At 50.2% G+C, this 26598-nt stretch overlaps 4 protein-coding genes across 10 annotated transcripts; all 4 read left to right on the top strand.

The window, feature by feature from the left end:
* Window positions 1-442: 442 nt before the first annotated feature.
* eloa (elongin A) lies at window positions 443-8895 on the top strand. 4 transcript variants are annotated; one of them, XM_058047914.1, is made up of 12 exons: window positions 443-726; window positions 1774-1830; window positions 2000-2112; window positions 5080-5561; window positions 5706-6055; window positions 6644-6755; window positions 6818-6970; window positions 7053-7150; window positions 7220-7400; window positions 7493-7622; window positions 7718-7878; window positions 7953-8895. In XM_058047914.1, exons 1-12 carry the CDS (start codon window positions 565-567, stop codon window positions 8012-8014), a joined length of 2061 nt encoding a protein of 686 aa, XP_057903897.1. In that variant the 5' UTR covers window positions 443-564; the 3' UTR covers window positions 8015-8895. The 4 variants fall into 4 exon arrangements, with proteins under 4 accessions (XP_057903897.1, XP_057903895.1, XP_057903896.1 ...); XM_058047912.1 differs by having other exon boundaries at window positions 7053-7400; XM_058047913.1 differs by having other exon boundaries at window positions 6818-7150.
* A 179-nt stretch (window positions 8896-9074) lies between these two features.
* Window positions 9075-11800, top strand: pithd1 (PITH (C-terminal proteasome-interacting domain of thioredoxin-like) domain containing 1). The gene is made up of 6 exons (XM_058047920.1): window positions 9075-9478; window positions 10198-10241; window positions 10419-10496; window positions 10563-10667; window positions 10744-10852; window positions 11239-11800. The coding sequence occupies exons 1-6, from the start codon at window positions 9284-9286 to the stop codon at window positions 11338-11340; spliced, it is 633 nt and encodes a 210-aa protein (XP_057903903.1). The 5' UTR covers window positions 9075-9283; the 3' UTR covers window positions 11341-11800.
* An 879-nt stretch (window positions 11801-12679) lies between these two features.
* On the top strand, window positions 12680-19203 carry lypla2 (lysophospholipase 2). The gene is made up of 10 exons (XM_058047919.1): window positions 12680-12735; window positions 14704-14794; window positions 15447-15478; window positions 15749-15814; window positions 15893-15940; window positions 16047-16117; window positions 17319-17392; window positions 17468-17569; window positions 17642-17812; window positions 18338-19203. The coding sequence occupies exons 2-10, from the start codon at window positions 14717-14719 to the stop codon at window positions 18386-18388; spliced, it is 693 nt and encodes a 230-aa protein (XP_057903902.1). The 5' UTR covers window positions 12680-12735; window positions 14704-14716; the 3' UTR covers window positions 18389-19203.
* A 273-nt stretch (window positions 19204-19476) lies between these two features.
* Window positions 19477-26484, top strand: sfpq (splicing factor proline/glutamine-rich). 4 transcript variants are annotated; one of them, XM_058047911.1, is made up of 11 exons: window positions 19477-20198; window positions 20319-20703; window positions 21234-21425; window positions 21497-21798; window positions 21873-21968; window positions 22056-22252; window positions 22332-22416; window positions 22471-22582; window positions 22651-22699; window positions 22819-22916; window positions 26055-26484. In XM_058047911.1, exons 1-11 carry the CDS (start codon window positions 19639-19641, stop codon window positions 26163-26165), a joined length of 2187 nt encoding a protein of 728 aa, XP_057903894.1. In that variant the 5' UTR covers window positions 19477-19638; the 3' UTR covers window positions 26166-26484. The 4 variants fall into 4 exon arrangements, with proteins under 4 accessions (XP_057903894.1, XP_057903893.1, XP_057903892.1 ...); XM_058047910.1 differs by having other exon boundaries at window positions 19477-20432; window positions 20466-20703; XM_058047909.1 differs by having other exon boundaries at window positions 19477-20703; window positions 21237-21425.
* Window positions 26485-26598: the final 114 nt, after the last annotated feature.

Genomic DNA, 26598 nt, shown 5'->3' with positions numbered 1-26598 from the left:
ACCCACGCATCCCAGCACCTTCATGTCCAAATAGAGGCACCCCATGGAACACCCCCCCCCACCACACATATCCCAGAATAGGTCCTCTTAGCAGACTCCACCTGCCAAGCAGATGACATCTCACGATCTCCCTCTGCTGCCCCCAGTGGCACAAATCAGTACTGCGGGCCGTAGCCAAAGCAGTCAGAAAGGTCACGTACATTTTATTTCATATATTACATTTATTTCATGAAATATTTAGGACATAAAACATTCCACTTTGATGTTATGCTATGTTATATTGTATGTATTGGGAAACCTTTTCCTGGAAACTTCCGGTCTAATATTGTCCAATATACTGCATCGGGTTTCTATCCAAAGTAACACAAGCGTGAGAAATAAACCTTTAAAAAACTGTGACGTCGTGTAGTTCTGACGTCAACAAGTGTATGATGACGTACATCCGTCTTTGATCGACTCCCTCAACAAGTTGGCAGAGAATAAACCCCTTCCCTCACGTCGGATCGACTAGTAGGAGTTCAATAGTCGCTTATTCGGACACTTTATGGGTGTTTTGTCGTGAAAATGGCCATTAAACAACGCCTGAAAGTTGCGGAAATTTGCTTCCCGATCGGGATGAAGCCGCTTCCGGGCCAACATTTGCCAGCAGTAAACATGGCGGAGGGCCTGCTGGAAACAGTGGACAGACTTCAGTCCCGGCTCATGGAGAGTCCGGAGCCCCGAAAGGTAACAAATGCCGGGATGCGATGCGGTGGGATCGGCGAGGTCTTGGACCGCGACTGGTTCAGACCTTCGTGGCCGTTTGTCACCGCAGCCCCGAAGGCGACGGAGGCCTCCGCCGATCCTGGACGGCTAGCGTAGTGTTTGGGGTGATGCATTCACGTACGACGGGATCATATGACTGTATGATTGTCGATGAAATCAATGTTGTACACACGATGGCGACAGACGAATATAGCATGCTAATTATTTTCAGTATGACTTTTAGGGTTAACCCTTACAGTCGTTATCAATGGATTAGGGCATCCGGCGATCCTCACTAATGAATGGGGGAGAATGACTCATGTCGTGTAACACTTGCTAGTTGTGTGTCTGTGTTTACTACGTGTTTTACATTGCTCTGCCACGTCCCCGAACACACGAAAAACACGCCATGCATCTCCAACCAACCTTAAAATGGACATTATTGGAGACCTATGTGTCTAAATGTTAGTGCAGATACGGTATGAATATTGACGCTTGTAGGAATAGTTGCTTGTTATCCGATGGCCCGTGAACGCCTCGCGCTAAACGTCACGATAATCGCGAGCCTTTAAACTTGCTTCACAGATCATCTAATCCATTTTTGACGAATAACGACGGTTTGAAACCGGCGTAAACCTGCTGCGTTCACACAAGTGATGAATTGAAATGTCCGATGCTATTGTGGGCCAATGTAGCTCAGTTAGCCAAGTGGCTAGCTCGCTAGCTAGCTAGCCAGCTCCCACACGATGACAGATTAACACACGCAAACAAAATATGAACCTAAGTTGGGATGTTTTCTATTGGATCCGGTTCTTTAAAGATGATTCAAAACGATGACGTTATTCGGGCTATCCTTTTGTACAAGCGGTGCTGTGCTAATGTAAACACCGAGGTAGAGAAGTGCTCCTTGTGGCAGATTGGAGGTAAGTGAAGACACCAAGACGTCATTTTGAAGAGATGAGTGTAGATTGCTGTGAATGGAAATCATCCTATGCACTATGTTGATGTTCTTTCTCCCTCTCGGTCCAGCTCCTGAAGACTCTGAAAAGGCTGGGCGAGCTTCCGATGACCGTCGACATCCTGGTGGTGAGTGCTCTTTAGACTCCTTGCTGATACAAGACTTCCAAAAGGTAGCTTTAGTAGTCCTGGTTTTAGCTTCAGCCAAAAGCCCAATATCTCTGTCCTCTTTGGGAGTACTGCTTCGAGCGTCAAAGTTTCCACCAGTTCACTCACTGGCGCTCTTCCTCTCTGGTAGGAAACTGGAGTGGGGAAGACGGTCAACTCTTTTAGGAAACACGAAGTCGCCGCCGAGGTGGCAAAAGGCCTGGTCGCCAAGTGGAAGAAGCTCGTCCCGCAGCCTGCAGACAGGTAAAAAAAACACAAGGACAAGCCAAGGAATGAAAGTTGACAGCAGCATCCCAGGGTGACGCGTGCATCCCTTTTGCTGCACCCCACTGGGTGCTGCTGGGTGAGCAAGGAAGTCATCATTTAGCTGGAGGACCATTATGATGATGTTGCCACTGGGTGCTGCTGGGTGAGCAAGGAAGTCATCATTTAGCTGGAGGACCATTATGATGATGTTGCCACTGGGTGCTGCTGGGTGAACAAGGAAGTCATCATTTAGCTGGAGGACCATTATGATGATGTTGCCACTGGGTGCTGCTGGGTGAACAAGGAAGTCATCATTTAGCTGGAGGACCATTATGATGATGTTGCCACTGGGTGCTGCTGGGTGAACAAGGAAGTCATCATTTAGCTGGAGGACCATTATGATGAAGACCCGGCCTCGAGGAGCACAGTCATTGACCTTTGCAGGTTTAGTCCTGAATTGTCTGATTGATATCAATGTCAGTTGCCAGGCTGCACGGCGGACGAGTGGTTAGCGTGCAGGCCTCACAGCTAGGAGACATGAGCTCAATACCACCCTCGGCCGTCTCTGTGTGGAGTTTGCATGTTCTCCCCGTACCCGCATACGTGTCTTTTCTCCGGGGATTCCGCTTTCCTCCCCCTTTCCAAAAACATGTTAGCTTGATTGGCCACTCCAAATTGTCCATTGGTATGGAGTGTGTGTGTGTGTGGGGGGTTGTTTGTCGAAATGTGCCCTGGGATTGGCTGGCCACCAGGGCCCGCGACCCTCGTGACGACCAGCGGTAGAAAATGGATGAATGTTTGTTGCCATGCCCCGCCCACACCCTTGGAACAGCCTAAAATCCTTTGCAGGACCACGGCCTGATTTTTCATCCGCTTTGTTGAAATAGAACCATTGTTTTTCCGCCCCTAATTGCAGCCTCAAACCAAAATGGCCGCCTTCCTTGAGCCTTTCTGTGCATCCCGTCATGATTTAGTGGCATCCTGTCAAACTGGTGGCCAAGTTAAAAGCGGGCGCTACTGAGCCAGTTTTGGGGGTTGGCCTTCAGGACCCCTGAAATGTCTTGATTTTTTGCCAAAGCCGATGTTGGTGTTGTCATGCACGTGAACATGCACGTGAACATGCACGTGAACATGCACGTGAACATGCACGTGAACATGCACGTGAACATGCACGTGAACATGCACGTGAACAACCCAACCCGTCCCCAAAAAGCCCCAGTGCTGAATTCAGTGATGGCAGGAGAGGGTGGGAATAAAAAACCAAATAAAGCAGCGACCTTGCACGCTAATAGCTTCTTTCCCCCTCTTTTCGTCTTTTCGTCTTTTCGTCTTTTCGTCTTTTCGTCTTTTCGTCTTTGTCCTTTTGCTTGGCCGCTCACCAAGCATGCTGCTCTAAAGTCACGTCGCCGTATTCCATGCATCTAGAAATAACAATTGGAAGATATGGATGGCCTCATAGTTGACCTCCGTTTATACATTTATGAGTGGACAAGTTGAAGAAGCTCCATGAAGTTCATTTTCCACCTTGATCACCTTTGTGGGGCGGTCTCCTGCCCCCACCTGGGAACAAGTTTGAAGCAGGAAGCAGAAGGATATTTTCAAGTGAGTATATTTTCATTGCGCAATCCTTTTTTCATCTTGTGAAGGCTGCATACGGGAGCATAGAAATAGACGAGTGCTAAGTACTTCTAGGAGTACATTCTCTTCTAGAGGAGATAGCATTAAGCTAATGCTAATCTTAGCCATGACATTGTATGTCGAGCTAGTCATCTCCAGGCTTTTCATTGTGATGCTTGATGAAGGATGCTTGTTGGGGTACCTGGATGCTACGCAGCCTTTCCTCTTGCATTCCTTTTCTTCTTTTCTTCTTTATTGCTTTTAAGGAGCAAGAAGCGGTAGTGATGAAACGTCATCCACCCATCATGGGAACCAGCGCGCCAAAGGACCGGACCCCAGGATGGCACCCATCAGAAATATCTGTGCAAAAAGAACGCCTTTCAAGAACAGCTTTGTTTCACATCTTTCTCCATTTTGCTGCTTTTCCCAACTAGCACCTGCTAACGTCATGTAAGCTAGCCTCGTACCATGGCTCTGCTAGCCTCGTACCATGGCTCTGCTAGCCTCGTACCATGGCTCTGCTAGCCTCGTACCATGGCTCTGCTAGCCTCGTACCATGGCTCTGCTAGCCTCGTACCATGGCTCTGCTAGCCTCGTACCACCACTCGTTCCAATAAATATTCCTCTGCTCGCCTTTCTCCTGGATACTTTCTCATTTTTCCATCAACTCATTATCATTGTTTTCATCCACCCACCCATCCGTCTGCACTCATCCGTCCATCCATCCATCCATCCACCCACCCATCCATCCATCCATCCTCACTCCATTGATGCTGTTTATCCTCAATATGGTGGGGGGGTGCTGGAGCCTATCCCAGCTGTCTTTGGGCGGGAGGCGGGGTCCACCCTGGACTGGTGGCCAGCCAATCACAGGGCACATATAGACAAACAACCATTCACACTCACATTCATACCTATGGACAATTTGGAGTGGCTAATTAACCTAGCATGTTTTTGGAATGGGGGGGGGGGGGTTCGGAGTACCCGGAGAAAAGCCACGCATGCACGGGGAGAACATGCAAACTCCACACAGAGATGGCCGATAATGGAAGTCGGGTCTTCCCATCTCCTGACTGTGTGGCCTGCATGCTAACCACTCAGCCACCGCATTTGTAAGAGCAGTGAACTTTAGAAAGATTGAAAAGTCCAAATATTCAAATCAATATTTCAATTCCTTTTGAGCGAACAGAAAAAGATTTCTTCCAATTCAGTAGGAAGAGCCTTTTGGATGCTGCTGTCATGAACCGAGGGTCTTTGTGAGAATGTCTGTGCAGTCATTGGCCGGTCTACTTGTCAGTCACTCCAGGCGGCGCCATCATTGATGCTGGTGTTTTTGTCCCACCACAGAAGCGGCGGCAATCACGCCAAAGAGGCGCCACGGTCACACTCTCGAGGCTCCAGTGATGCGGGCCAACGGCACCAGCGGGAGCCCTCCCCCGAGGAGGAGAAAGAGCCGTCCTACGTAGAAGAAGAGGAAGAGGAGGATGAAGGGCGAAGCCGCCACGCCAGCTATTCCCCCTCGCCACCGCGGCCTGAGCAGTACAGCCCCCGGCGGCCGGGGGGCGACCAGTCTGACGAGTATGACAGCCCCGAGCCGGAACCGGAACCCAGCCCGCCTCCCCGTAGAGACGACAAACACGCCAAGCCCGGCAAAGCCCACGGGAACCACCGCCACGACAAGCAGCGCCGACACCACATGCCGGGCGCTCGTGATGGAGGCCCCCGCAGCGAGGGGAAGAAGCGGCGTGCCGACAGGGAACCGAGTCCGCCAGCTAAGTCCACCAAGCAGGACAGGAAGTCACATGAGGACAGGAAGGGCGGAGATGATGGTGAGGGCGAGTTCATGACTCACTTTGACTCCTCCTCGTTGTTCATCGTTTCTTCTCACAGCTCAGCCTTGTGATGCTGCCACCTGCAGGACTGGAGCATATGAACATCAAAGGAACTTCCTGTGTCTGTGCTGTTGTTTCCAGGGCGACCGCTGCCAGCGCACAAGGACTCTCCCGGTGCCGGGGGCAGCGGGGAAGACGACTTTGAGACCCCCACCATGTCCTTCGAGTCCTTCCTCACGTACGATGCCCCGACATCGTCCTCTGTCAAGAAGAAGAAGAAGAAGAAGACGACGACGTCACACGGACACCCTTCCCACGCTTCCCACGCTTCCCACGCTTCCACCGCCCCGTCTCATCGCCGCACGTCTCAGCCCGCCCCCTTATCTTCATCCTCCTCCTCTTCGTCCAAAGCGAGCAAGACCAACGGCGCTACGAGGACAAGGAGGTCTGACTCGGACTTGGCTTCGGCTGTTCCGGCAAAACGCAGAAAGGTGAGACATGCTAAACCAGGGGTGTCCAAAGTGCGGCACATTGTAAAAACATCATGAGAGGGGACCGATGATGCGTCCTTTGGATTGAGCTGTGGACTCCTTTTGAGCAGCTACGCGCCACAACCCGCACGCAAAGCTTTCTAGATCTTCCACAATCGGCACCCATTCCATCTGGAGTTCCTTGGCTTTCATTTATTGCTCCCACAGCCCGCCTCCACCCACGGCCACTCCGCCATAATTGGTCACGCCCATATTGTGGGCACATCGTATTCCCTGTGGTGTCACTGTGAGCCGGAGTCAGGAAAACCTTCTTTCAGGGCACACTTCCAAATGTGCCCACCTCATTATCGGTTGCTATGGCATGCGCTAACACCAGAATGCAACGTTCCACCATCATAGGTCCCCTTTAAGAAAGAACAGCGAGGTATGATGTCATGTCATCACATTAGGACGAACAAGTCAACTTGTCTCTTTTGGAGAATAAAGGAAGGAAACGGAGGTTCCACCCTTCCGGGAGGACTTGGCACCGGGTTTTTAGAAGGAGGTTTTGGAGGAAGTCACTGAGGTGCAAACGAATGCTCTGTGCAGGCGGTGGAACCTCTTCCCTCGCTTCCTGAAATCCCTCTGCCAGACATCCAGCCCAACTACAGACCTCTGCCCTCCATCGACATCACGCCGCTGTCCCCTCAGAGACGGAAAGGTAACAGCGTGCATCTGTGGCGCTCCAAGTGTCCCACCGGACCCCCCGCTTTCTCCCCCCAGGTCCTGTCTACAACGACGAGGAGGACGCCGGCTTCACGGGGAAGCGATTCAACTCCAAGATGGTGGTCTACTCGGGGTCCAAGACCTCATACCTGCCCCGGATGATGACGCTGTACGAGCAGTGCATCCGAGTGCTGCAGAACAACATCGACTGTGAGTGGGGGGGTCTTTTGGGGGCACCAGAGCTTATGATTAGTCCCCCCGTCAACAATGCCTGGCTTTGCCTCTGCGTCAGCCATTGCCGAGGTGGGAGGGGTGCCGTTTACCATCTTGCAGCCGGTGCTGGAGCGGTGCACCCCGGAGCAGCTGTATCGCATCGAGCAGAGCAACCAGGTGAGCCATGTTTCCTCTTCCTCAGTACGAGCCGCTAAAACGGCTCACAGGAGATGTTCTTGTCTTCAGTGGTTCACCGAGGAATCGGACGAGCTGTGGATGCGTCACTGTCAGCGGGACTTCAAGCGGGAGACCCCCCAAGAGTACGAGTCCTGGAGGGAGCTCTACCTGCGGCTGCACGACGAGCGAGAGGCGCGCCTGAGGAGGCTGACCCAAAACATCAGCTCGGCGCACGCCAACAAGCCCAAAGGTGGGGGGGGGGGGGGGCGTGCCGCCACGCTTTGTCTCGGTCAGCCAGCTCTCCAAAGTCAGGACGTGTGGTCTTGTGTCTTTGGCGTGCAGGGCGGCAGGTCAAGATCGCGTTTGTCAACTCGGCCGCCAAGCCGCCGCGAGACGTCCGCCGCCGGCAGGAAAAGTTTGGCACCACCAACGGTTCCTCTGCAGCCTCCACCGCCGCCGCCACGCCCATCAAGTCGGCACCGCATCCAAGATTTTAACCCAGCGATGACTCTTTCCTGTTTTTTTTTAGCACTTGAAATCACCGTTTCCTCTTCCTGGCTCTTTCAGAATAAGACCAGCAAGCAACGACTACTCCGGCGACTCCGGCCGCTCCTCCTCTTCCCTCCTCATCCCGTCACCCAGCTCGTCCCGCTCCTCAGCGCCCCCAGCAGCAGGAGGCGGGGCAACAGGTGGAGGACACGCCTCCCGGGAAAAGCCACAGGTGAAAAGTAAGACTGCATCCTGGGAGGAAGTTCCGTCCGTTGTTGCAAAGTCGCCATCTCATGTCGTCTCCTTTCCCCAGAAATCGCCCCCATGATGGCCAAAACAATCAAAGCTTTCAAGAATAGATTCTCCCGCCGATAGGAGCTGAAACATCGCCTCCTTTCCATTGAACCGGGGTGGCGCTCCTTCCCCGACCAACTAAACATGTGACCTTTCAGTGGCTTTTAATTAAGGCCTTGGGGGGGGGGGGGTCAAACCAAACCTAACCTTTTTGTCCATTTTCTTTTTGTTTTCTGTGATAGTTCAGTGAAGGAGAGACAAAAAGGTGGAATTCAAGTTTTTATCACATTCATGTCCATACTTGGGGGCTGGGGGCTGGGGGGGGGGGCACGTTGCAAACCAGCACAGCAACTTGTTTTACCTCGCCATGCATTTGAAAAAGCTGAAGATCTCCTTTCCTGCTGTCCGACTGTGTACATATTCTCTTATCTGCTTCACTGGCCATTGCCGGGGGTGGGGGGTGGGGGGTGGGGGCGTGGGGGAAGAAGCAAAGTGATGTGATATTTATTGACTTTGTCCTGACACCCCTCCCACTTGGACCCTCAAGGAAGTAGATGAAGACCTGTCATTTTATTAGATTTTAAGAAATGTTCTATGGTCATTTGTATTAAATAGGACTTTTTGCCCAATTGTGTTCGTGTGGAGATGTCTGTCATCCACGTGACCACAATACAGAGTCCACCCTTTCAAAGTAAGGCTGGATGACAGTCAGACGACTGCAGCCAACAATCATCTGTTTTGGAAAGAAACGCTGTGCTTACTGCATGTAAGGAGTCCGTCATCGTCACTTGTACCAGCAGTAGTACATTTTACATCCAAACTTTGTCATTTTCCTGAGACAATAACACGAGTTTTATTTTACAACCCCTAAACCGGAAGTATATATACACAGAAGCCCAAACTGTTTGTGTTACAGAAAGAAAGAATGCTACTATTGATTTAGTCCGCCAATTATAACAGCTCTAACACACATTAAAAATACCCAAGATGTGTAATCGTTTGTGAGAATGGATTTGAAAATCAATGACCCGGAAGTGAATATCAAATGGCGTAAGAATGGTCTATACTTTGGCGAGAGTGCTGTTATTGTACCAATGACAGTTTACTTGGTCCCTTACACGAGCAATGCTACCTATTAAACGTTTCCGTTTCACAATTACTTTCAGAGATGAAAAACATGGAATTCTATTATGAAAAGCATAACCCGGAAGTATGAGTCGGGTTGGTGTTTGAAGTGGGCGCTCGTGCCGAGGGAAAGTTGTGTTTGTCAGGAAGTCCTCACGCCGGCTTCCGCAGCCACTCGCTACCGCTTAACTATTCCCTCTTTCCGGGACACGAAGACGCCCCGCCATGTCCGGACACGGCCGCGGACACCACCACCACGGTTGCGGCTGCGAAGGCTCCCATGAGCCCGCCGAAAGGGGCATCGAGTACGGACTGTACCGACGCATCGACCTGGACAAGGTGCAGTGTCTGAACGAGAGCAGGGACGGCGACGGCAAGCTGGTGTTCAAGCCGTGGGACCAGCGGAACGACCGGGACAAGGTACATGCAGCCTGCCGGGGGTGGGTACCACACGGCAGTACCATATCATCCTACAACCTTTATTTTGGATGTGACGCCAAAAGTTCATTTGAAACGCCATCTTTAAACGTCTATCTTCATCTTTAAATTGCCATCTGCAGTACGAGGCACAGCCACGAGGGGACGCATTTTGATAACTTTCTGTGTTTCTGGTCATGGCAATATCGGCTCTTTTAAGGGAGTCGGTTCTTTTGGCTCAGCTCCGAAATGACTCCTCAGATCACAATTTTTGCTTAAGTTGATTTCTTACCAAATGTGTGTAAAATGAATTTGTAATACAAACATGTATTTACATTAAACTTTTTATTATACGGCTTCATTTGTGCTGAACATGGAAGCCAATTCTCAAGAATTTGAGAGAAAGTTGATTGTGTGTATGGTTTGTAATTTTCTAAATATTTGCAGTGGAAGTATTTCTAGAAAACATGAAACTATAAATGAAAATGCGCAGACCTGAAGGCAACGGTTTTTGCGAGTCTTTCGGAAAGATGCTCTGAAACACAAAGCCTCAGCTTTTGTTTCCTGCTGCTCATTTTCCTTACCCCTCCAGCGTGCGCCCTCCCCCTGTGCTTGGCGTGTTAGCGAGTGACATGTGACCAACATGACTGCCCTGATGGCCGGCACGGTGGTTTGAGCCACGATACTACTGGGCTTGATCATTCCCTTTTTTCCCGCTGCAGTATGTGGAGAGTGACGCGGATGAGGAGCTGCTGTTCAATATCCCGTAAGTTGTGGACGCGACGCTACTTGCACGCTTCCCTGCTGGGCCCGATGCCGCCTCTGAGGTGGTGTAATCTCACAGCAGAGAAACGCACACTCTGCTGTTCCAGCGTCACGGCAGGATTGTCTTACAGCGTTGTGCTTAGCTTCTGTGGCCGTGACCGCGGCGTCTCCCGCTCAGTTTCACAGGAAGCGTCAAGCTGAAAGGCATCATCATCTCGGGAGAAGACGACGATTCTCACCCGGCCGAGATCCGGCTGTGAGTGAAGCGACATCCTAAAGCACGGGAGCAGGGAACCCTTTCTCACAGATGTGTCGCCTCCAGGTACAAGAACATCCCTCAGATGTCTTTTGACGACACGGGCCGGGAACCGGAGCAAGCCTTCAGACTCAACCGAGACCCCAGCGCCCAGCTGGAGTACCCGACAAAGTGAGGCTCGCTGTGGTCGACGAGGCCGGCCGCGGTGGTAACTCCTTTTTTTTTAATTTGTCTGTGTGACCTCCAGGATCGCCCGGTTTTCCAACGTCCAGCACCTCTCCATCCATATCTCCAAGAACTTTGGAGACCGGAGCACCCGGGTCTACTACATCGGGCTCAGAGGGGAATACTCCGAGGTCAGTCTTAGGTGTCTGGTCACCAATGCTAAAGCAGGAACATCTTTAGCATTGGTGACCAGACACACCCCCTCCGTCATCAGGCTGTTGATAACCTGGAACGTTTGCTTTTCCACCCAAATGTCGGGGTGCAACCAAAAACACACGAGGAACACACAAAAGCAGAGCTTTTTATACTGGTGTAGAACCTGCAAGGCATGCTGGGAATCCCACACACACAGGAAGTGAGCCAGCATGCCTTGGATTTGCATCTATCACCTGGATACCCGTGAAGGCGCCCAGGTTGGCTTGTGTTGTCATACGTTTGGTTGCACCCTGCGTGAGGATGGCGTTCCGTCTGACGCCCTCCCCTTGCTTTGTCTAACATCATGTCTGCGTCCCTGAAGGCCCACAGACACCAAGTGACCATCTGCAACTACGAGGCGGCGGCCAACCCTGCCGACCACAAAGTGGAGAGCATGATCCCTCAAAGCAACTTCATTTCCTGACGCGATGACCGGGACGTCGGAGGCCGTCACCGAGGAGCTTGGCGACGCATTTCTTTTTCTTTGCCTGCGTGTGAGGAGGCCACGCTCGACGGCACTTCCCCTCTAGTTGATGTTGTGGCGGAGACCCGTCGGCGCTCGCTGGTAACCTGCTGGTAGCGGCTGCTAAAATAAAACACGTTGATCAGAGCGCCCGTGCAGGTCAAGTATGACAGGAAGAGAAAGACCCAAACGCACCGCCTCGTCGTCTTCCATGAGCCTCATGAAAGATGAGTTGCGTTCAAAGACATTTAGGAGGAAGTGGCATGTTGTTCCAAACATACTTGAAGTATTTGAGTGATATGAATATCCACTTGTTGTCTTTGTGTGTATTTACCAGGCAGAATAAAGAGGGTGTCCGTGAAGGCATCTCCAGTGACAAAGAGGACATGTGCTTCCTTTGGTCTTTGTGAGTGGGGCGCGCGTATATGCTGGTGGGATGGCACTGCAGAGGGTGGGGGTAAGCCGGAGCCTACCCCAGCTGTGCCAAACATGCCTGTGGACCGTTTAGCGTAAAGTCATTCAAGTGGGTCGGGCTGCGGTGAAACGACACGACTTCCGTCTGCCGCCATAACGGAGAGGTGTGGCTTGACATGATGCGCATGCGTTCATTACACTACAAAATTTGATGTCATTATGTTTGACGGTGGCGACACGGCGGACGAGTGGTTAGCACACAGACCTCACAGCTAGGAGACCAGGGTTCAATTCCACCCTCGGCCATCTCTGTGTGGAGTTTGCATGTTCTCCCCGTGCATGCGTGGGTTTTCTCCGGGTACTCCGGTTTCCTCCCACATTCCAAAAACATGCTAGGTTAATTAGCCACTCCAAATTGTCCATAGGTATGAATGTGAGTGTGAATGGTTGTTTGTCTATATGTGCCCTGTGATTGGCTGGCCACCAGTCCAGGGTGTACCCCGCCTCACGCCCGAAGACAGCTGGGATAGGCTCCAGCACCCCCGCGACCCTCGTGAGGATAAGCGGTAGAAAATGGATGAATGTTTGACGGTCCTAATCGTTTTAAAATCTGCTAAGCTAACTTCATTCATTGCTAAATACGACATTAGTAATTGATTTTATTCTGTTTTTAGGCGACTGTGGAGGCCTCAGCTGTGTTATATATTCTCTTTATCATTATATTCTCCTAAAATATACATACCTGCTGAAATATGTATAAGTTATTGGCATATTTGGTTGAGTTGGTCTTTTCGCTGTTAGCTATTAGTTCCCAGTTCAAACCATGCTTATCTCTAGTGGGCGTGGTTATATCGTGACGTGCCTACGCACGGCTCCACCCCTTACTTGTGTGCTGACGCTAACCGGAAGTTCCGTTTCGTCGTGAAGTGGGACAGCAAAGCGGTGAGTGCAAGAATTTGTGTCAGCAGGCGGGCCGTCGTTTAAACGCCCCCCTTCCCTCATATTTGACCTTTTTACACCGCGGAGCTTTTGGGTCGCTCCAGAAGCCCAACTCCGGGGTGGCCATTTTGTGACGTTACGCCAGCTCGCCGGTAGCAGACAATAACAAGTTATTGTGGTAGCCTGCTAGCATCGTACGTGTGCGTGTGGCCGGATTAGTCGGGGTTTAATCCGACGCGGGGGTCCGTTTTATCGGCTGTTTCTTTGGGGAGGTGGCGGGCTCGCACGGCTGAATGCCATCACTGGCGGCGATGAGCCAAGAAGAAGCCACCATTGTTCTCTTCGTCGACACCCTCCCGCCACCGACTTCCTCCTCCGCGTTAACCGCCACTTCTAGCCGCCTTGGCCGTTTCACTCGGCCCCAAGCGGGGAAGAGTGACCCGGATTAGTGCGCCCGTTGACGGATGCGGATCTGCTGGTGTATTGTGTGCATGCGGAGGGGTGGGCGGATCGATCCAAATGTTGCTCTGGTCGATAACTGGGGTAGAATCTGTATCGAGTCGATGCTAGTGTGATGAGATCGCTGTCACTGTTCTCCAAGTATCTGCTGTTGCTGGTTTTGAGTCGCTCTTATCGCTCCATCGTCGATATTGTCACGCACCAAACCATTGAAAGGTGAAATATTGAGACGGTATCGGACCGATACCTAATTCCACCGTATCGCCCATCCCGAGTGCGTCCGGGAGAGGACTGCAGTATATTCCCATGGTGGTGGTTGGCAGCAGCGTGATGAGGGGTCAAGTGGAATATGGGTGGATGTGTAGCTGCTACATTCATAGCAAGTCATTGGTTAGATTTAGAAAGCCATCATTGGGAGTGGCCTGGAACACGTGCTGAGCCCCCCCCCCCCCCCCCCCCCCCCCCCACCCCAGGGGCCGAGGGAGAGGCATTGCCTCCTTTGTGTGCTCGCTCTTGGGGATGGTTGTGGGGGCCGTGGAAGGAACCAAAGGTTAGACTGCCGTCAATCATCCTGATTAGAGCTCCTCCCACTTCTTTCAGTGAAGGGGTTTCCCTGGGGGGGCACACACTGAAACATGGGAGGGGATGTGGTGGTCCTCCAAAAAGGCAGGAAGAGGGTTCATCGAACAACCGCATGAACGAAGTGAGCCCTCTTCTCAGTCATACAGTCTGGATGGGTGGAGGCGGGGCCGCTAGCATCCGTACACACACAGTGCAGTAGAGTGTAACCTACTAGAAATGATATTAGTAGCTTGCAATATATATGCTCATATTTTCAAGATATTTTTTCCTTGACCTTTCTGCCTTGTTCAGGTAGACCTGGTCTGGTCTGGTCTGGTCTTCGTTTCATTTTGGCCATCATCCACAATCCTTGTGAGCACGCACCTCTAGTTTTTCCTCTGCTTCTAAAGATGGCAAAACAGATAAGAGATGCGGCTAAGAAGGCGCGTCACGGGACACGCCTATTCCGCCTAGAAAAACCTCAATTTCCATCATGGCATCATGCATATGTCTGTAGGCGGAACTACGTTCCTGGCGTGATGACACCTGGCCACTAGCTATTGGAGCTTCCTTTCTATGTTCTATCTTATCTTCAACGTAGCTGTTACTACACGCCCACAGCATGGATGGAAAACCTTGCTGGAGATTTCTGGAGCTCTGTAAGCAGTCCCCCTTCTAGGCCCAGTAGGTGTGTCCCATGACGGGCATCCATGAGGTCTTCACCTCTTGTCATAGCTTGACGACACACAGAAGACCCACCTAAGCGCAAATGAAAGGATATAAAGTGCAGGTTTCCTTGAAAAGGCCGTGGCATTGCAGCATGTTCGTGCTTGGCATGTTCAGTATGGACTTCAGTAGACCAAGATGACCCACATGTGGGCCCGCAGGAGAAGGTGGTGTCAGCCACGCAGTAAAGTGAAGGTGTGAAGGTGCTCTTTGTTCCCCCTGCAGACTCTGTCAGTGTATGTGTGGCAACAACATGTCTGTGCCGCTGCTCGCCGAGACTGTGACGGTGTCCGGGAACGAGAAGGAGACTGCAGCGGTGAGTTTTTGTCTGATTTCAGGGCAACATGCACTTTTTTTAGTTGTGTAGATGTGACCTGCGTGCGTGTGCGTACCTGCGGTTCCAACATGGCACCCTCAGTCCATCAGCTTTCCCCCAAATGAATCCATTACGTTAGCTAGCTGACTACAGCCTGCTAGTCCGACACCTTAGCTGGTCATGGCTTCAATGAAGCATTATCAAACATAAACATGGCGGAAGCACCTCAAGTACACCGTAAAGTTACCATTGAGATGTTGATGAGGTGTATACACTGGCCACGAGGTGTCACGAGTAACACACAAGCACCAGACTTGATGCTCTCTGGAACAACGGGCTTTCGTAACCCTAACCCTAACCCTAACGATCTCACAACAGTCACAATAATAAACATCATCATCTTCATCATAACATGGGCCACTCTTGCGGCCGTCCTCCCCCAACGTCACTTCCTGTTTCTTTTATCCACCATGTGGTGTAGTAGGAGCGTTAGGGTGTATATGTACGTGTATATGAGCCGAGGTCTAGGCTGCCATGATGAGAAGAAGTAGGAGGATGTAGCAGGCGGTACATCCAGTATGCTGCAAGTAGGATGTGGATGAGTTGAATATTTGTGATTAGTAGTTCAACTGTTTGTTTCCCTACCTTGCAGGTGATCTTCCTTCATGGTTTGGGAGACACGGGGTAAGTTGATGATGAGCATCTCCTTTCCTCCCAAAAGAAAGACCAGCTTTGTTTGACAAAAGCTCTTCCTCCTTGCGTTCCCAAATTGCTGAGATATTTTCCTCGACATCAGACTAGATGTAGAAAAGAAGAGAACACAGAAAGAAGAGAGAACAGCATGAGCTGTGCAGTATTTGGTTGGGGGCCGGGGCCGGGTCTGGCGGGGACGGTCGGTATTGGTAAGGGTGAATGCTGCCCCCCCGCTTGAATATCATCCCTCTTTGTTGTCAGGCACGGGTGGGCCGACACCCTGACGGGCATCCAGCTGCCTCATGTCAAGTTCATCTGCCCCCACGCGTGAGTCCCTTGAGCGGTCAAAGCAGCCCACCTTGGGGCTCTAGTAGGTCTTCATCCTCCTGTCTTGTCCTCTCGTAGGCCGCGCATCCCCGTCACCCTCAGCAGGAACGTCACCATGCCCGCCTGGTAAACACGGCCCCTCCCACACGGCCCCTCCCACACGGCCCCTCCCACACGGCCCCTCCCACACTGCTGGTGGAAACAAACTAAAAGTGACTTTGTCTGTGTCCAGGTTCGACCTGATGGGTCTCAGCCCCGACATCCCAGAGGACGAGTGTGGGATCAAGAAGGCGGCTGAAAACAGTGAGTTGGGGTCATCCTCTGCACTAGTGGTCCCCTAAGTGGGGTATGCGTACGCCCGGGGTACGTCAATAAAAATGAAAAACAATTGGCACCTAAAACTCCAAATTATGAGTGCGCCTGAACGCCTCAGTGCGAGGAGAACAACAGGAAGGAGGCAGCGTGGCAGTTGGTCCTTGCTCTGTGTGCGTCATACCAACACACAGGTACGTGTGAATGACCTTTCACCTTGAAGATGTCATTGCTATTGGTGTTCCATCCCCACACGGCCCCAGCCGTGACAATCTGGCACTGTGATGGAGATTCACCCCAAAATGAGGCTTCATTGTTGCTCGTATGTACTTTTCTATTTCAGGTACTATTACATTAGAGGGGGTGGGGGGTGGGGGTGGTCCTTTCGGAGCTGGACACCAACGTTAAACCAAGCTTCATCGGGATTGGTCAACCTTCCCCTTCTATTTGCCATGAAACGTACATGCAGACTTAGACCATAGCCATCCTGGGTCAAGCTGAAATGAAGGAAGTATCTACTGGTATCTACTGGTATCTATTGGTATCTACTGGTATCTACTGGTATCTACTGGTATCTACTTATGAGTCACGTCTATCACCATGTCACCATGCTAAATACACATCTTTCACCCGCAATGACTACAATCTAGAAACATGAATGAGGCCATGAATCATCTTCTATGATATATATATCATAGAAGATGATATATGACATAATATTTCTCTAAGGTTGATGTTGATGAAGGGTGCAGGAGTCGGGGTACGTGGCTGTAGAAGGTTTGGGAACCGCTGATCTACACTGCATGGTTTCCTGTGCTTGCTGGCCTGCTAAAGGGCCTGCTAAAGGGCCTGAAACACACTGAAAGCTTTTGGGGGGACTAAAGGTAGGACAAATAGCAAGGAGTGAAACGCACATGAAGCATTTACGGCCAAGCTGTGGCACCCCGAAACAAAATGGCTGCCAAAGAGAAGAATACAGAGAACGGGTTCCTTAATCCAAGCTCGGGCGGTGCACCTCGTGGAAAGCAAGCCTATAGCTCCCTTCGGTGGTCAAAGGGCAGAATATACGTCTACAATCAGGGAATGGTGGTCACGGCCCCCCTTTTGGACCTCAACGGGATTCCTTGGGATCAATGTTTGATTTCCTCGACTTGTAATGACTGCCTTGGTGATGTCTCTGGTCTCCCTGCAGTCAAGGCCATCATTGAACACGAGGCTAAAAATGGCATCCCTCCTCACCGCATCATGCTCGGAGGCTTCTCTCAGGTAGGCAGCCCGGCAGGAGCTTCCAAGACCTTGAAACACTAGTGATGATACCCACGTTGTCTCCTCCTCCTGCAGGGCGGGGCCTTGTCCCTGTACACCGCCTTGACCTGCCAGCACCAGTTGGCCGGCGTCGTGGCCCTCAGCTGCTGGCTGCCGCTTCACAAGACCTTCCCTTCGGTGCTTGTTGGAATCGGTTCTGAAAGCGTGCTTTTGAAAAGTGCGTGCTGATGTGGGATCTCTCCTGTGCAGGCGTCCAATGGCCACCAGAACCTGCCCATCCTGCAGTGCCACGGCGAGAGCGACGACATGATCCCTGTGCATTTTGGTGCCATGACGGCAGAAAAGCTCAAATGCATCGTCAACCCGCAGATGATCACCTTCAAAACATACCCGGGGGTCCCTCACTCGTCCTGCTCTCAGGTGTGGGAACCAGCGCACGCCACGGTGGTCTTTCATGCAGCTGTGAAGGTCACCAGAGTAGCAACTACTGTCAGTACGGTGTAGCGATGTGCTCGCCAAGACCCCCAAACACGGAATAGATGTACATGCTAATTATCAGCAGCATATGGGGAATGATCACATGACATTACAAGTAGCTCCCTGAAGCCAGCAAATCAAACGCTCCTTTGTTCCTCCTCCTGCCTGTGATGCTGGCCTCTAGCTTCCCCTGAGCTCCCTTGGAAACAAACGTTCTCTTTGTGAGGAAGACGGTTGACGCGCTGGTTGTACCCACCAAGCTCCAAGTTACCAAGCATCAAGCTGCCAGCACTGCAGCTCTTTGCCATAGACCTCTGAGGCGTCACAGCGGATGCTCAGAGCGTGGGCCCGAATACCGTGCACCCCCCCCCCACACACCCCATACTCGGCTCCTCCTGATAGTAGTCATGTCACAGTATTTGACTAGTCAGTTGTCCTGGGTGTAACGTCTGTGTCTTTGGCTTGCAGGAGATGCTGGCGGTAAAGGAATTCATTGAGAAGTACTTGCCTCGGATCTGACCTCACCTCCTCATCCGACTGTGACAACCCCCCTTCCCCTCGTGACACGGACCTCTCACCCTCGTTGATCTGTGGTTCCCTAACAGGAAAGAGCCATGCACACCCCTTCTTCCTTCCACGCAGACGTTTGTCAGCAATGAATCGGATGACGATAACCAAGTGGTCACACTCATCATGGGTCGCTTGTCCAGGGAAGATTCCTGTTGATGTGCTGTCTTCCTTTGTCCCCTCCTGTGTCGCTGTTGTGTGTCCGCTTGGCAGCCCCCTCCTTCGCACCCGGTGCTGTTTTTATTTGATGAAGCCAAGTTGAAACTGCGTCTTGCCGCCTCCCGCTGCGTTGGCACCTGGTGTCTAACCCCACCCATCCACGGCTAAGGAACCTGAGTGACGGGTGCTTGTCCAGATGAAAGTTAACCAATACTTTAGCAAGGCGGTGTGCGGTTTCCTTTGCCAGTTGCTTTGACTTCCTTTGCGTTCTTCCGTTTGCAAAGTTGATGGGAGAACTTTGATTGTTGACAAATCAATGAATGTCTCACAGTCGTGTCACGTATGAAATCATGCAAAGGTGTTTCCTTTGTATCCTCTTCCACTGCTGCCTCTCTTTTTTTTATTCCACTATGCGTGATGGTGTCACACCTTCTCATGCCGTTTCTCCTGGATTGTATGTTGGAATTTTTACATATGTTGTTTTTGTGTAATGGACCATTTTTTTGTTTTTTGGCACTGTCGTGATGTCATCCTTTATTGTTGTTTGTAATGATCATTTTGTTTCTGAGCTCTTGTAATGCAGAATAAATGACAAGAAAAACAGTAAATGAGTGTTTTCTTTTTCTTAAATGTTGAACTGAAGGTAAATAAGTATTTTACTACATTCAATTAATTAAACATGTTATATTTGAAGTATACACACAAAAAAATCCAAACGTTACCTACTAGGGTGTTTTTCCCCCTCGTGGAGGAGGTAAACTCGCTAAACCGTACTCCGGAATGCTAAGGGTTAAAGACCGAGTGACCAAACGGAAGTAGCAGCCATTGGCTACTCGGGAATCAAAACAGGACCGCCTTCTTAAAAAACGGCCAATAGGCGACGTAGGGCGTGGCAATTGTGCCAGAAGAAGAAGAAAGGCTTTTTAGTTCAGCCTCAGCCGTTGGTCGCCATCTTTGACACGTTTCAACCCTTTCGCGAGCAGTGTGCGATACGTCCACGGTGTTTATTGCCATTCTAAGTACATAGTCGGGTGGGAAGATCGATGTCTCGATATCATAACAACCGCGGCGGCATGGGGATGAATCATTTTCAGCCTCGCAGAGGTGGCGGCGTCGGCGGTCCGATGCGTGGTGGTCTAATGGTCAACCCCCAATTCCGGAATCACCCATTCCACAACCAGAATCGAAGGGGACCGAACAATAACTTCAACAGGCCATCCAACCAGGGACAGCAGACGAGCCAACAGAAGCCAGCAGTCATCCCACCGCCGAGCCCCGGGCCTGCTCTCACCATGAAAGGCCCAATGGACAAGCAGCAGGCATCCCCCAAGCAGGAGCCGGAAAAGCCGACAACCCCCCCCTCAGAGTCCAGCCTTGAGCACAAACAGGAACTTGAATCTCCCCAGCCGAACCAGGCCAACAAGAACCAGCAGACCAAGGCAGAGCCGGGGAACGCTAACGGACAGCAGCAGAACCAATCACCGCTGACGAGTCCAAAGCCGGGCCCGCAACAGAACCAGAAAGGAGCCCCGCAACAGAACCAGAGGGCAACTCAGCCACAAAGCCAAAGGCCAGGGCAGCAACAAACCCCACAGAACCAGAGGCAGGGCCAGCAACAAACCCCACAGAAGCAGGGCCAGCAACAAACCCCACAGAAGCAGGGCCAGCAACATACCCCTCAGAACCAGAGGCAGGGCCAGCAACATACCCCTCAGAACCAGAGGCAGGGCCAGCAACAAACCCCACAGAACCAGAGGCAGGGCCAGCAACAAACCCAGAAGATGGGTCACCAACAGAACCAGAGGCCGGGCCAGCAGCAAAACCAACAGAACCAGAGGCCGGGCCAGCAGCAAAACCAACAGAACCAGAGAGCGGGCCAGCAGCATAACCAACAGAACCAGAGGCCGGGCCAGCAGCAGAGCCAGAGGCCAGGCCAGCAGCAAAACCAACATAACCAGAGGCCAGGCCAGCAACAGAACCAGAGGTTTGGCCATCAACAAAACCGGACAGGCCCGAAGACGGGGCCTCACATGAATAAGGACAGCAGCCAGGAACAACAAGGACAAGCAGAGGCAGCCGGCAGCACTTCGAATGAAAGTCAAACAAAGGTTGGTTTTGCTACACAGTTTTATTTCTCGTCAAAAACATTTTTGTTTGAAATTGTCGACGTGCGTGTTTGCTAGATGCGGTTTATTTATGTACCGTTGCGTTCAACATATCTCACCTAGCAATCCAGCGGGGCGGTGCTCCAAGGCACCAGTTCAGAAGATGTATTTTTCTTTGTCTCGCTAACCATTGTGAAATCGAGCGCACCCACTGTTCGCGCTGCCGTCGATCCGCCATCTTGTTTAAAATCCGTAGCGTCAAACTTTCGTAATCGCTTATCTGTAAACATTGTGTCTTTACTTTCTCGGTATGTGGTGTTTCGTTTTAGACCTTTCGTATGAAATGTTGGAATAGAGACGTGGCAGTTTTTACCCCCATATCCGCGGAATTGGACCAATGTCGTAATGGCCGGTGGTCGAGGCTTAAAGATGGCGTCGATGAAAATGACAATGACCTACTTTTGCCCGCCCTAGTTATGCAATGTTTTCATTACATCACGTGCAATAAATGGACAAAAATTCCGTATGTTTAGCAGGAATTCAAGGCGACATTGTCCATGTTGCTGAAGCCTGGTGAGAAAACATATACGCAGCGATGCCGTCTGTTCATCGGCAACCTTCCTAGTGAGATCACAGAGGAGCAGTTCAGGAAGATCTTCTCCAAGTATGGCGAGCCAAGTGAGGTCTTCATCAACAAAGCCAAAGGCTTTGGTTTCATTCGACTGGTGAGAGAACAGTGAAAGCCGACAACTCATACAGACGAACATGTTAACAACGTATTTCACTTTATGTAAAGGAGTCCCGTGCGCTGGCTGAGATAGCAAAAGCTGAGCTGGATGACATGCCAATGAAAGGAAGAACCCTCCGTGTCCGGTTTGCCACACACTCGGCAGCTCTTTCCATCAAGAACCTGTCACCCTATGTTTCCAACGAGCTGTTGGAGGAGGCCTTCTCACAGTTTGGGATGGTGGAAAGGGCCATCGTCATTGTTGACGACCGCGGGCGCTCCACCGGCAAGGGTATCGTGGAGTTCGCCTCCAAGCCTGCTGCCAGGAAGGCCCTGGATCGTTGCAACGAGGGCGTCTTTCTGCTCACCACGTAAGTTGGCTCTGTAAAGAAATGCTTCTCAGCGATCCTTGGACGATTTCATGTTTTTGTGTCCACCTTCTCAGCTCGCCAAGACCCATAGTTGTGGAGCCCCTTGAGCAGTTTGATGATGAAGATGGGCTGCCTGAGAAACTGGCACAGAAGAACCCCAGATATCAAGTGTGAGCGTGTCCCACTGCTGTTGTCATATTGCACCCATATTGCAGACACGACTGACTTGATGTTCCTGTGTTCTCTTACGGCAACAGAGAACGTGAAGAGCCTCCTCGCTTTGCTCGCCCTGGAACTTTTGAGTTTGAGTACTCCAAGCGTTGGAAGTCTCTTGACGAGATGGAGAAGCAGCAGAGGCAGCAGGTGGAGAAGAACATGCGTGAGGCTCGCGAGAAGCTCGAAGGTGAGATGGAAGATGCTTACCACGAGCACCAGGCCAACCTGCTCCGCCAAGGTAAGAAAAGATGGCTGCTGTCATTCATCTGTTGGCAAGGTAACCTCAGACCGCATCCCATTTTCACCTTCCTTTGCAGATCTTCTGAGGCGACAGGAGGAACTGCGCCGCATGGAAGAGTTGCACAGTCAGGAGATGCAGAAGAGGAAGGAGATGCAGTTAAGGTATTGATATCGTCATGCTTTTTTATTTGCTTGTGTTAATGCGGTCGTTTGCAGACAAGAGGAAGAGCGTCGCAGGCGGGAGGAGGAGATGCTTCGCAAGCGAGAAATGGAAGAACAGATGCGGCGTCAACGTGAGGAGAGCTACAGGATGGGCAACTTCATGGACGTGAGTTCAACTCCTGCGATAAGGTGGCAGATAGGCCGTTGATGTAATTGCAGATGTCTTTCATGTAGAGGGAGCGAGAGATGAGAATGAGTTCTTCCGGCGGGATGGGCATGGGAGGTAGGTTCACTTTGTTTGCTTCATAATCTACCGTGTTGATTAGAAACGGCTAACAGTTCGTCTGAAGGCAAGTAGAAAGGACCTGTTTCGGTTTCTTAAGCCCTTGTCGTCCTTTGTAGATGTGTCCTTTGGTGCCGTCAGCCAGAGCTTCTCATTGAGTGCAATGGGATTTGAAGGGCAGCAGTCCTCTCCGGGATCCCTGATGAGCAACGAAATGGTAACGTATCCCGTTATCGGAAGCTCTTGTATCTGGCTTTCTCTTCAGTGGGAGAAGACTCGGAGCTGATGTAGTCTAAGCAGGATGGCAGGTTGCATCCAGATTTGCTGCTTGTTGATACAAATGTTCTTCACTGGCAAGGCAGCCAGCCCCCCCCCCCTCACGTTTAGTAGTGGTTCTTGGTATTTTCAAGTGAGCCGCCAGCCTGCACTAAATGCCAATATTTCTCTCCATATGCCACATTTTGTGTTGTGGATGGTTCTGGTATTGCAAGCCCTGTCTCTTGTGAGTTGGACAGGCACCTCTCCTTGGCAGAACGATGGTGTATACGAGCGTTTTTTGGTTTGTTTTTGTACTGCAAACCTACACATGTATGCACTTAACTTTTTTATGTAGAAAAGTATCTTTAGGGCAGGCTGGACGGTCTAATAAGTAACAAAGGAAGAATGTCAATAATGACTGAATTTTTACCCCTGGAGGGGGGGCACACAGCCTTGTGAAATAGTTGATTACCTGTTCTTGTTGCTTAGGACTTGAGTTGAAGTAGAAGTTGGCCATATCATACACACATGGTCTTCAGTCTTGTTTGCATGTAAAACGATTGCCTAGCTATAAATGAAGAGCATTTTAATAATGGAAAAGTAGTCATTAGCGTGTTGGAACAGCCTTTAGGATTCAGCCTACAATAACATGATTTACAATAACTCATTTTATGCCATTAAGTCAGCGAGAGTGGTACACTATAGATCAAATACAAGGACAACGATGATGTATCGTACTTCTGGTATGCGGTAGCAGACATGCTTAATCATGTGTACACATTCGCAGACGTACAGTATACCGTCATTTCCGCACTTAAACAGTGTACCAGTATGTAAGCCACACATACTAAATTGAAAGAATATCAGATTTGTGAGATAACAGCTATGTAGACGGGCCACGCCTGTCTAAGCTGCATATTTACATGAATGCCATTTTCCCCAAACATGGCTAGTTCAACAGTAGTCCATCACAATGTCTGCTTCAGTCTTCTTCTTTCAATGGAACAGCCCCCACGTTCCTTTTATCATTTATTTTTATCATCGTCGCTCCCGGTGTCACTTTTATCTGGAGGCAATCCAGCCCTTTAGCTCGAGCGGTCCTCTTCATCATGCAGTAGTCCAGCCTTTGGAAAGCCACTGATGATATTGGACTTGGCAGTTCAACCAGAAGCTGTAGTCATTCTAACCTACTTAAGATGTGTCAGATCAAAACAGGATTGCTGGATAACACTTCAACGTGATATTGGCGTCGTCCTGAAGCTGCACTGTTAAGTATCATGGGAACTGCAGTTCTTTTGGCCATGGCATGGCTTTACAAGCTGCAGGGTTCAAAGCGTGAGAGAAAAATTGCAGCTTGTACAGCGGAAATGACGGTATAACACGTCTGTTGACATCGCCTTATGGAGTTGTTTTTATTCACTCCATGTGCAAAATACTTCTGTCAGACACAGGTCTCTCTTGAGAGATTAGACTAGGGTTGGGCGATATGGACCTTAGCGTATATCAGGATATTATGTGGCTGTATCATGATACGATATGAAATTTTAATTCAGCAGAGTCTGGGCTACAAAGCTTAAGCCCTATCATCAAACTGTAAAGAACATGTATTTATTGGTAACAATCTGGCTAACTTTTCGAATGGGATGTCAACCTCTGCACACATTGCTACTAAATCTTCAACCCAAGTGTAGAAGATGTAGTCACCCATGTCATTCCACCTGCATTATGGAAGGTACTTTTTCTGCCCAGACTCGGGGCAAACTGCGCTCTTATTTTGAAGGAAGGTCACTGAAGTATGTGGAGAATGTGCCTTTACGGCTAAGACGAGCTACGTTCCAAAATAGAGGTGCTTCTGGTATTTTTCACTTAGAAGCCGCACGTTGCCGTGGGGCACCGTGAAACCTTCCCGACGTTAAAGCCGTAAAACACAACCTGGTGAAATATACTCATCCACACAAGCTAACCATGCTAGCTTCCATTCACAGTCTGGAAGAGGAGATTCAGCCAACTTCTAAAGCTGGCGTTTATGACCATTTCAACCCGTGTAGGTGGGGTGGGTTGTTCAGTGTTTGTCATGAATTAGTGCCACGACTGGCGAGTAAATACCTCCACACACGAACGTTCCTTCTCCTCACCATGACAGCCGCAGCACGCAGTCATCAACTCCCTGTTTATCATTTCTACCAGTACACCACTATACCCGTACATAAGATATATCGCCCAACCCTATATTAGAATGTTGCTCCAGCCAATGCTGACATTCGTGCTACGTGTCATCCACCTGAGTTTTCCAGCATGTCCTTCCTGGTGTGGGCAGCAAATACAGTAAATACTGGTGGCTGGGATACATGTTTTACCTGATGATCATACAGTATGTGGTGAACGAGCTATATTTGGTGTCAGTCGTCACCATAGTCAGTCATGTCATGTTAATATAGTATTTGTAAATGTAGGACCCTATGAAATCTAGCTTTTTTGGGTGTAACGGCCTGAATTTCATCCATTTATTAAAGAATGAAACATTTTTATGCCAAAGCTTAAGCACTTAAGCCGCGCGTGAAATGAGAAACGTCCCACCATAGTGTATGGCCGTTTTGGCTGACTCCACTGTTGCCTCACAGCAGTCAGTTGTATTTGTGGAACGTGATTAGAGTCATCGAGGCCCTGGTCACACGCCAAGGTCATATGGAGGCAACTGGACTGTTAGGCCAAAGATGAACGGTCTTCAACAAACAAGGACTCCAATTAACAGGATTCGGTCTTAGAATGTTTAAAGAGTTTAGATCGTGTCGTTGTGGCAGATTTCATAGGGCCCTCCCAAATCAATGAAATAATAACAATAGTGGCTATGCTAAGCGGTGCCAACAGCCGTGGCCCGGCATGCACTGCAGACGGAGGCTGTTAGGGAGGCACTGACTAACGAAAGCATTACCCTCTCTTCCTTTTCCGTATGTAACCTGTGGCACCTGTGGACCTTCATATTGGAATTCTTCGGATCTAAAACCGCCCTCTTGCTATGCATCCATACATACACACATGGACATGAACTGTGTGCGCTGACTCCCAACACATACCTCCCTGGCTATTTGCCCTCCAGCGCAATGAGCGCTTTGGTCAGGGCGCTTCCAGAGGATTGGGTTCTGGTAACTCCAGTTATGGAAGGGTCCGTGAGGAATTTGACGGTCCCGCTAAGAAAGCTCGTTTTTAAACGCTCCCTCTTTGCAGCAGCGTTTTTGTATAAATTCTCCAATCCGATATGACTCACAATTTGTTTCTATTTAAGTTCAGAATGCTCTAGCCTTTTATTCTGACACTTGATTCATTTTACCATACTCCTTTTTTATTTAGTGTTGTGAGTAGTATAGAAAGGTAAGAACATAGGTGTATTTGAGCCCCCTGTGTAAGTCTAACATTCTCTAGATGTACTGTGTTGTGATTGGTGGTGAGTGTAAATTGTAACCTTTCTTTTCTTCCACGCACTTGCCATCAATGCATGTATTACAATAAAGACAAATGGGTTCAATCTGGCCAAACCTTGGAATATGTATTCAAAACAACCAAGCTCCAGCATTTGCTTTTCAACAAATAAAAATGAGGATAAGTGCGGGACATAAGGTCTAAAGGATTCTGTTGCATGGACT

Source organism: Doryrhamphus excisus, chromosome 14 (assembly GCF_030265055.1).
Source record: "Doryrhamphus excisus isolate RoL2022-K1 chromosome 14, RoL_Dexc_1.0, whole genome shotgun sequence".
Classification (NCBI taxonomy): domain Eukaryota; kingdom Metazoa; phylum Chordata; class Actinopteri; order Syngnathiformes; family Syngnathidae; genus Doryrhamphus; species Doryrhamphus excisus.
This window is presented reverse-complemented; position numbering and strand designations above follow the sequence as displayed.

Bases quoted from the DNA above. Each gene is read 5' to 3' on its own strand.
- eloa (XM_058047912.1), top strand. From the start codon at position 565: ATGGCCATTAAACAACGCCTGAAAGTTGCGGAAATTTGCTTCCCGATC. The intron at 6,056-6,643 runs GTGAGACATGCT...TGCTCTGTGCAG, and splicing joins TTCCGGCAAAACGCAGAAAG to GCGGTGGAACCTCTTCCCTC. The intron at 7,879-7,952 runs GTAAGACTGCAT...TCCTTTCCCCAG, and splicing joins GGAAAAGCCACAGGTGAAAA to AAATCGCCCCCATGATGGCC.
- pithd1 (XM_058047920.1), top strand. From the start codon at position 9,284: ATGTCCGGACACGGCCGCGGACACCACCACCACGGTTGCGGCTGCGAA. The intron at 10,497-10,562 runs GTGAGTGAAGCG...TGTCGCCTCCAG, and splicing joins CACCCGGCCGAGATCCGGCT to GTACAAGAACATCCCTCAGA. The intron at 10,668-10,743 runs GTGAGGCTCGCT...TGTGACCTCCAG, and splicing joins CAGCTGGAGTACCCGACAAA to GATCGCCCGGTTTTCCAACG.
- lypla2 (XM_058047919.1), top strand. From the start codon at position 14,717: ATGTGTGGCAACAACATGTCTGTGCCGCTGCTCGCCGAGACTGTGACG. The intron at 15,479-15,748 runs GTAAGTTGATGA...CTTTGTTGTCAG, and splicing joins CATGGTTTGGGAGACACGGG to GCACGGGTGGGCCGACACCC. The intron at 17,393-17,467 runs GTAGGCAGCCCG...CTCCTCCTGCAG, and splicing joins TGCTCGGAGGCTTCTCTCAG to GGCGGGGCCTTGTCCCTGTA.
- sfpq (XM_058047908.1), top strand. From the start codon at position 19,639: ATGTCTCGATATCATAACAACCGCGGCGGCATGGGGATGAATCATTTT. The intron at 21,799-21,872 runs GTAAGTTGGCTC...CCACCTTCTCAG, and splicing joins GGCGTCTTTCTGCTCACCAC to CTCGCCAAGACCCATAGTTG. The intron at 22,700-22,818 runs GTAGGTTCACTT...CGTCCTTTGTAG, and splicing joins CGGCGGGATGGGCATGGGAG to ATGTGTCCTTTGGTGCCGTC.